Source organism: Erpetoichthys calabaricus, chromosome 5 (genome assembly GCF_900747795.2).
Source record: "Erpetoichthys calabaricus chromosome 5, fErpCal1.3, whole genome shotgun sequence".
In the NCBI taxonomy this organism is placed as follows: domain Eukaryota; kingdom Metazoa; phylum Chordata; class Cladistia; order Polypteriformes; family Polypteridae; genus Erpetoichthys; species Erpetoichthys calabaricus.
In genome coordinates this window covers 114,257,851-114,267,482 of record NC_041398.2, presented here as the reverse complement: position 1 = coordinate 114,267,482, position 9,632 = coordinate 114,257,851, and the positions used below count along the sequence as shown (strand labels likewise).

General features: G+C 35.6%; 1 protein-coding gene across 2 annotated transcripts in view; it reads left to right on the top strand.

Annotated features, from left to right (window-relative positions):
* The window catches only part of fam114a1 (family with sequence similarity 114 member A1), a 62,021-nt gene that overhangs the window by 27,557 nt on the left and 24,832 nt on the right, over positions 1 to 9,632 (top strand). For both annotated transcript variants that reach the window (XM_028801979.2, XM_028801978.2), the window contains exon 6: positions 7,214 to 7,348. In XM_028801979.2, the coding sequence (XP_028657812.2) occupies positions 7,214 to 7,348 (135 nt within the window). The remainder of the gene's footprint in view (positions 1 to 7,213; positions 7,349 to 9,632) is intronic.

The window sequence follows — 9,632 nt, the reverse complement described above, 5'->3', positions numbered from 1 at the left end:
AAAGTCAGATTAATTTGCCAAATAGTTAATTTTGTATTTAGATAATGGCTTTATTTTTATGAACTCTTTAAATTAATAAAAAAAAATTATTTGAAAGAGAAGAAAATGCCGTTTATAATGGGTTCAAGCCTTCAGTTGATTGCTGTTGGATTAATTTTTTGCTCCCAGCAGCAGAAATGGAATGAGTTGCTTTGAAAATGGATACGTGTGTATGTATGCGTCCTGTTTTAAAAAGAAGTAGTAACTATAATATAACATTATTAAACTATTAGCAGAACTCCAGAAAACCTCAGAGTAATGTTGAATCATGCTTTATTTAAAGAAGAATAAAATGATGCTGACCACCATTTATTTTCACTTTTGGTTCTTACTTAATGATACAGAATGCAGTGAAGCTAACTTCTTTTTATTTAATAAGTAATAAAAGTGTATCAGTGCAAAACTAAAAAGTGCACAAAATTAAACATTGCTTTCTTCAAAAAAATGGTACAATTTTATTGGGAGGTGCAACTTTAGCTAACAGCATATTCATTCATCTGTTACAGTACTGTACCCGATAAGTCCAGTTTTAGGAACACAGAGAGCTCAAATGTATCATTATGGTATGGTAGGCAATTTAGAGTTGTGAGTCTTAGGTTAAATACCGACTCTGGGATGTGGGGAGACACCCAGAATATCTGAATAACTTGTGCAAACTTCCCAAGCCAAGTTAATGGACTAGGATTCAACTCCACTTTACTAGAATTATCAGGAAGAAATGTACATCACTGATTTTACCATACCAACCACCAACTACCTTTTTTCATAGAAAGTTAATATTATAAAAAAATAGCTTATGTAAACAAGATTAGTTGATTACATATTTCTTGCCAGCAATAGAATATTTTCAAAGGAAGGACATTTAATGTTTAAAGACTTCTAAAAGACTATAAAATAAATAAAATAGATCTGAATGATTATACATAAAGTGAAACATAATGTAGATGTAATTACAACTCACCCACACTTCAGCTTAGAGAACATGATAGAATAACAGCTGTAAATATTAACATGTTTACACCTCATTACTTTTAGAATCATAAATGTTATATTTAGTGCTTCATTTGTCAATGTTAGTTTTGTACATTGCAAAGTTTTGCATCTTTCAAAATTTCTAAAAAATGATAATTTGTTAGTTATTTTCTTACATTCAAAGAATTGATTGTTATATAATTATTTTGTGTAATACATATTAAAGTTCAAATATACAGTATGTTGTTATGTGTATATAACATTACTTGCATAACATACTGGTTAGGCACATTGCTATAAAACAATTGACAATACATACAACCGGATACATAAAAGAAACAACACAGATATCGATTTGAAAGGCTGTTGAGTAGTTTTTTAAGTTGTAGATAAAATAATTGCTGCTAGTATTAATCATCCTATACCATAAGCCAGAATGGAGGAGCAAGAAAATATGTGTCACTGCCCATTCAAGTACATGATAATGTTTTTGGACATGAACCCAGCATATGCAGGCTTGCAAAGAACAACATGCACATAATAAGTAAATCTTTATTACCAACACCCTCTGAACACCACCACCCATCACAGCCCCTACCATCCACCTACTGTCCTTATTTGCTATATATTGCCTTTGATTCCTGTAAGTCTAATCATTTTCCTCTTTTGACGATTCCAGATAGGAGTCGAAAGCTTAGGAATAAAAACTATTTTAAGATACGTAATTAATTTTCTCCATTTGTGGATTTCCAGCTACAAATATGCTAACCATATCACAGACCTTTGCTTCCATATATAAAATCCAGCGTCTGTCTGTCTGTATGTCTGCCTGCTTTTCACGAGAGAACTGCTATATTTCTTTTTTTCTCTGAATTCACTGTCATAATCTTCTTTATTTATTTATCTGGTTTGTACAATGCTGTATACTGTATATCCTGCCGTTCTTTTTTTCTATAATTTGCTTGAACATTCCTGTTGATTTTACAACTTCTCTCATCACGCTAAGTATTATAGTTCAGTTGCGGTACCAATTTATTTGCATGAATCCAAGAGACAGGCTGAGGGGAGGAGAAGGCAGGACCTCAGGAGTAGGGAGCCAGGCGGGGCCCTCCTCACTCACGCGCCAGCCTCTTGCCACGTGTTGGACCATAACTTGCCTCCAATTTGCTAACAATACCTGTTTGTTCAGCAGACATTATCATCTAGAGATTGTTAAAGAGTAATGTTTGACGTTTTTGAGAGAGAGATCACAACTACATGTGTTTTAGAGGGTACATGCTCATTGACGCAAACCAAGTGCATGTGTGTACTGTATAATATTAACAAAAAGAACAGCTTACTGCTGAAAACAGCAAATATAGGAGTGAGTGGGGATCAAACCGGACACTCTTGATTACACTTGGTTTGCGTCTGTACTTGTGCTGTTACTTGGTTGGGTGTTTGGGGGGGGTGTTGGGTTAGAGCGCGTGAGCTTATTCAGTGCAGCAGGAACAACGCACATGTTGATCTTTTTTTTCTTTCAGTACATGTGCCTTCCCTGTTTATTTATATATCTAGTGACTTCTCTGCCTGTCTGTCTCTCTATTATGCAGTGCTCTGTCTGTCTGTATGTTATGGATCTTAAAAATAACAGTTATAAGGACAGTTGTTCGTTAATTGCAGTCTCAATTGTTAAAAAAATATTTTAAAAGGAGCATCCCACATGAAAATATAACGATCTCATTAACTGACAATGCATACCAATTTATAAATTTTATGTCCGTTTGAGGTTAAAAAGGAAAAAAAAAGTAACACTTCGTCCCCAGCGGGGACTCGAACTCAGATCTGTGAGGCACTGCGTTCTGAGAAGCAAATCTTAGAACGCAACACCACGGAAACCATTGTATCAACCTTGAACCTTTTGTGAAAGTGTTTATTTGATGTTTGGATGTCAGGCTTCACACATTCTATAGTTTATGCCTACATTTTGTAACATTTATTACTAAAATATGAAAAAGTTTCTGTTTTAACAATGTGTTTACACAGATTGCTGTACAAACAGAACATACATGAAATGCATGTGCTCCAAATAACGATCTATTATTTCCACTCTAAAACTCCAGTTCACTCCCAGATAATCAATCAAGGCATGAGCTGGGAGAAGTTCGTGCACATTCTAAGTTGGTGGGGGGATGGAATAGCCGGCTGCTGGCAGCTTGTCTTTATCAGCACATTTAGATGACAAAAGATGCTGGCGGAGAGGTGTGAACGGATTTAAGGTGGGCCGGATCTACAAGTTTTTCCGTAGGCTCTGGTAATTCTAGTGATAAAGCCTTAACTTTTTCAAGTAGCCAAAATTTACACTGGGTGTTACAGACTCAAATCAAATGTATGTTTTTATTATATTGTAGAAATAATAATAATAATAGCAGTTCACTATTCAAAATGCAGAGCGCCCTGTCTCAAACCCTGGGACCTTCATGTTATAAGGCAGCAGTTCTTACCTCTGCACCATTCAAGAATATGTATAAACTCCCTGTCGATTGACATTTGAGCATGAGTGTTTGACTCATTGACAGCCACATGTAAATCGACTTGGCATGAGCTGGTAGAGCATTTTGCCCGAGCTGAGTTCTGTCAAGATGGGGGATGGGACAACAGACTGCTTGCTGCTTGTGCTGATCAACACATTTACAAAACAAAAGACACTGATGGAGAGGTATGAAGGGATTTAAGGTGTGCCTGGATTATGAGTTTTTTCGTAGGCTTCAGAAATTCTAGTGTTAATATCAGTGAAGCTCAGTTAATGGGTTCCCCACGACCTCAGGAGGGAGCTACTGTTACTAATATTATTTATTTTCATCTGTTCTCTTCTGTACAATCCAAATTTCTCTCCTGTTTAACCTCACTCCTTCATAAAAGTTCTTCACTTGGTTATTTACATTGGTAACTACCGTGTCTTCTTTCCTGTACCCACAAACATACTACTCATATTTACCCCTTTTGGACATCAGAGTACCAAAACTTCCCTCAAAGTTCACCTGCACCCCTGAACTCATTCTAAAGTAAATTATAGTCTGCGGACTTTGGAGGGAGACTCGCTGCTGCTGTCCAAAATGGTTTACATTGTTTGATTGTTTGTGTCAGTCAGTAAGAAAAGCATGTGCAAGAGTAAATGGCATCAGTGAAATATTAATATTAGCTCCTGGTGTTAAAAAAATGTACAAACACTGGAGAGTAAAAGAATATTATGATATAAGATAAGGCAGATAACCAGAAGAATTGAATGGCTTTACATGAACTACAAAAGTTAATACATTATCACTCACAATACCGTTGACTCGATGTCTGAAAATCTTTAGCCAAGAAGAAAAGTTTGAGATTTATGGTAAGAAAGTAGAACATGAAAGAGTAGTATAATGACAATTAAAATCTAGTCATCCAATGGATTCATATTCTTTTTATTTGGAACACCATTCCTAGTAGGAAAGTATGGTGAAACAATTTTTAATGCTCCTTGAAGGTAATATACTACTTCTTGATACCTAGTCATTAAATTTACTTTGTCTTCCTAAAGATCTGGACAATCTAAATCTTCCACTCTATAAAATAAGACTGCTTTTATTTCTTTTTTTTTCTTCAAAACTGGAAGCAATAAAGCCAATATTTCTATGCATAACTTGTACTGGCTACTCCATTCATTCATCCACCCATTTTCTGCCACTTGTCTGGGTCTAGGTCGCAGGCACCAGTCTAATCAATCATGTCCAGACTTCCCCTTTCCCTGTCTCCTCCTCCAGCTCTTCTGGGGAGATACCGAGGAGTTTGTAGGCAAGTCAGGATATAAAATCTCCCCAGCATGTCCTTGGTCTCCTCCCAGTTGGACATGCCCAGAACATCTCCCCAAGGAGGCATCTAGAAGTCATTCTTATCAGATGCCCAAACTACCTCATCTGTTTCCTTGCAATGTGGAAGAGCAGCGACTCTACTTTGAGCTCCTCCCAAGTGTCTACCTGAAGGAACTTCATTTCTGTCACATGATCTAATTCTTTTGGTCATTACTCACAGCTATAGGTGAAGGTAGGAATGTAGATACCTAATAAATCAAGAGTTTTGCCTTTTGGATCAGTTTCCTATTCACCATGACAGACTGGTACAATCTCTGCAGAACTGCTAATGCTACTCCAATCTGCCTGTCTATCCCCCGCTTCCTTCTTCCCTCACTTATGAATAAGATGCCAGGACAGTTAAAATCCTCAGCTTGAGGCACCTCTTCATCTCCAACTTGCAGAGGACGATCCACCCTTATCTGACTGAGAACCATGAACTCAGACTTGGAGGTGCTGATCCTCATCCCAGCCACTTTTTAGGTCACTTCACTCTCTGCTTCAAACTGCCCATATGTGTGTCTAAGGTCACAGCCGATGAAGCCAGCAGATTTACATCATCCACAAAAAGCAGAGATGCAATCCTGAGGTCACTGGACTGGACACCCTTCACTCTTTGACTGCACCAAAAAATGATACATAAAATTATGAACAGAATTGTTGATAAAAGGCAGCTGCTATTGCCAGCAATGCAAATCAAGATTTTGCTCCAGTTGTACAGTTACCAAATAGCCCATAACAACAGATCAAGCACTCCATCACAGGACACCCTGAGGGATGCAGTCATATGCCTTTTTCAAGTCCAAAAAACACATGTGGACTGGTTGGGGATACTCTCATGAACTCTTTAGAATCGTTCTGAGTGTAAAAGGCTTGTCCAGTGTTCAGCAACCAGGACAAGACCTGCATTATTTCTCCTGAGTCCGAGGATCAACCAACCACCAGATTCTCTTTTTCAGATTCCTGGTATAGGTCTTACCAGTGAAGCTGAGGAGTGTGATCCCCCTAAAACTTGAGCACAGCCCCCAGGCAGTAACATGTATCATTGCCACTGCCTCAATGTAAAATACAGTACCTGAGTCACATCTAAACAGTACTACATTTCCTCTTGTGTTTGTCTGATCCAGCCTGCATAAAGTTAGGTTTATTTTGATATAATTTAAATATGTTATATTTTATTTTACTCATTCTTAAATTTCATGTCCTAATTGTTTTTATCACACCCTTATCCTTTCCAGCCACCTCTTTTCTTACTTTGGTTTTCAGTCCTTTTTTGCAATTTAATTATTTGTTCTATTTTCATATTCGTCCTGAAAGGCATTACAGAATTATTCTTTTCTGCAGTTTAGTATTGTCCACCAGTAATAAGGATTTTTATTGACAATAAAACTTTTGTATTTGGTTTTAAAATACCGTATATACTCATGGATAAGTTGGGACTTGATTTTACTGTATAATTTTTGGTATTTTATAATGTCAGTCTTATAAGTCAAAAATGGAAAACTCACGCTATTGGTCCAAGAGATTATGATATGCTAATGCCCACCTGAGAGAGTAACCACAGAACACACTGCCTTTTTTTCTATGGGTTTTTTTTTTTTTTCTATGTGCGCTGTATCAGCTTATGCTCCTAACCTCTCTCTCTCTCTCTCTCTCTCTCTCTCTCTCTCTCTCTCTCTCTCTCTCTCGTGCCTGTGTGACCACGTGGTAATACCCAAACTATTCTGAAGTGATGTTTGCACTGAACTGTGTTTTGTTTCTCACACCTTCATACATCTTTATCGTAAGAGCATCCCTTATCTATGATGGAGTGTTCGATCAGGAGAAAATATGAAGCTAGTTTTAAATTAAACGTCATTGAAGTAGCGAAAGAAATTGGTAACTGTGCTACTGCAACAAAATTCGATGCATCTGAGAAACTGATGCGAGATCGGAGTAGGCAAGAAGACGTAAAAAAAAAAAAGTTAAGGGTTGCATTTTAGAATGGGCATATAAGTCGGGGTCTGATTTTATGATCAATTTTTTTAGGTTTCAAGACCCAACTTATACGTGAGTATATATGGTAGTTATTCCTTCATGCTGTCCCACCATATACACTTAGTCTTTCCTGATATACAGTAATTTTAATACAGGATATTATTGGAACTGTGAATAGTAAGGTTTAGATGTTGTTTTTCCATTATAGAAATTGACAAAGAAAATCTGTTTCTATTGCCATTGTGCCACAGATAAAATATCAATATTTATTATGTTATACTCTAGTTGTACTTTGGACTTTGTTTCCATGTCAAATTTGACCATAGTTTTTGTTGTTAATGTCCTGTTTCTCTCAACAGGGTAAGTCAGTGATCTCTAGTGGTCTTGGCGCACTGGAGTTTATTGGTAAGAAAACAATGAATGTTCTGGCTGAGAATGACCCTGGCTTCAAAAAGACTAAAATACTTATGGAAAAAACTGCAACATTATCACAGGTATTATATTGCCATCCTTTGTTTGATATTTTGTCAGTATACATATGGAATACATAAAATAAAAATAATTTCATCATGCTGGTAAGACCAAAGTTTGCTAAAGACCTCTTTTTCAAATTACCATATGTTCATTACTATTTCAGATATTTGTGTTATTTTAAGCTGCATTTTATCAAAAATACATTTTCCTCTATTAAAAGATTCTTGTTTCTATGTATAAATACTTTATTTGTCTACTTTATATTAATAATGTCACAAAGTAATGAACTGTATATATTTATTATATCTTATAATATTCATGAATGGTTAATAGAATGGTTAACAGGAAAAGGTTTTCTGGGAAATTACTTGGACTTTTTTTCAGGGGTGTTTTATTTTGCATCTTTGTTAACAACTGTGTTCAGACTAAAACAGATATAAATTTCTTGACATAGTAAATGTTTCAATGTAATATAATGTGCTTTTAAAGTCTAGGAAAAGGGTGCATTATATAAATATTACAAATGTTTATTATTATAAGCTTGATTTCTGCTCCATGTCTAAACAAATACACATCTATACCTGTAGGTGGCAGCAAAGGACTTTTTTTACTTAGTTCAAATTTATTGTGACTGTAGTAACATGTTAAACAGTTTTGAATGTGTACAGATCCTATACAAAATTGTTTTGGTAATTAAATATATTCTGAGTACTTTTTAGCTGTTTAAAAACATTATGTAGCGAATATATTTTGAGTCAACCTCAGTTCACAGTACCAGGATAAACTGTAAACCATTTAAATATCATTAAGTAACTAATTAGCAAAATGTTGTTTTATAAATCATTCTGTTTCTCCTGACAATGTTGGAAAAACCATTAGCCAGTGTAGATCCCTCTTTTTATATTATTATTAATAATTAGAATAAGAAAAAGAAGAAGAAGAAGAATATAATAATTGCAAAAATACATCTATCACATTTCCCATGTTCAAAAAACTTCACAGAAATTCAGAAAGAACAATAGGGTATATACAACATTGAATACAAACATTATCTGCATAGCACTTTAAATAAAGATAAATATATGATACACAAAGCTTTGAATTGGAATAAGAGACAATAAACCAGAATAAAATGAAATACTACAAGAAAACCCTGAACAAATAACACAAAACATCCTAAGCATCTGGACAGGGTAAACTGAAAGAAGGGTCAGATTGTCAGGGTAACTTAAATGCCTTCTTGAACAAATGAGTTGTTTTTTTAAAGAATGAAAAGCTGTCAATTGAGTATTTGTGGTTTATGGTCTTCCTATTAGATTGAGTGATTTTGGTCATTGTTCTCTAGCAAGATGTACAAAACTGTCACTTAGTGGATTTTGTTTGCATTGCTCTTTCTACATAGCTAGAGATTGCAGTGCATGAAAATGCCAGAACAGCATTTGTTTTGAGATGCTAGAACCATTACATTTGGTGCCGACAATCATTCCACAGTCAGTTACTTAGATAACACATTTTTCCCTGTCTATGTTTAGCTGAACAACAACAAAACCTCTTAACCATGTCTAGACACTATACATTTATTTAACTGTATGCATATGATTAGCTGTTTTAAGGAGCAGATTGTATATTATATAGAGAGACTACTTTTTTTTTCAGGTCTGTTATGAGCCATTGAACCATGAATGTTTCTCAGGGAAAATGCAGTAATTGTCAGTATAAGTCTGGTTTGTCAAACGAAATATTTTTCTTCCTGCCAAAATGAATACATTCTTTCATCATATAAACCAGTATGATAACTAAAATCTTAACATCTATCTCTCACAATGTGTGTGACCTTAGGCAAGTGATTTCATATGCCAGATATGCAGCAGTAAACAGTATATGTAAAGAATTGCACTATATTTCCTTATGTTTGCTATATAAAATAAAGGTGATGGGTTTGTATTCTGTTTCTAGAACTCTTGTTCTAGTATCTGATGAAATGTCAACTCTACTGTTGTGTTGTTGTGAAATCACACCACTGTCCATCCCAGGTCACACATTTTGCACTGTGGTAACTGCTGACGGGCAGTTGTTAGCTAAAGGAGAACTCCATTAACTATCTGTGCAGGGACAGGCTGTTAGCAATGCAAAGAAGAGTGCTTCCTGGTGATTTCAGTCCAAACAGTACTGCACAGTACTGTCACTACAACTGATTAGTGTGTTGCCTGTTAAGGGTGCTCTTCCAGTCCCCAAACCCAAACAATGCCAAAGAAACACACTTCCCCCTTTCTAGACCTTCTAGCATTCTCCCTTCCTATACTT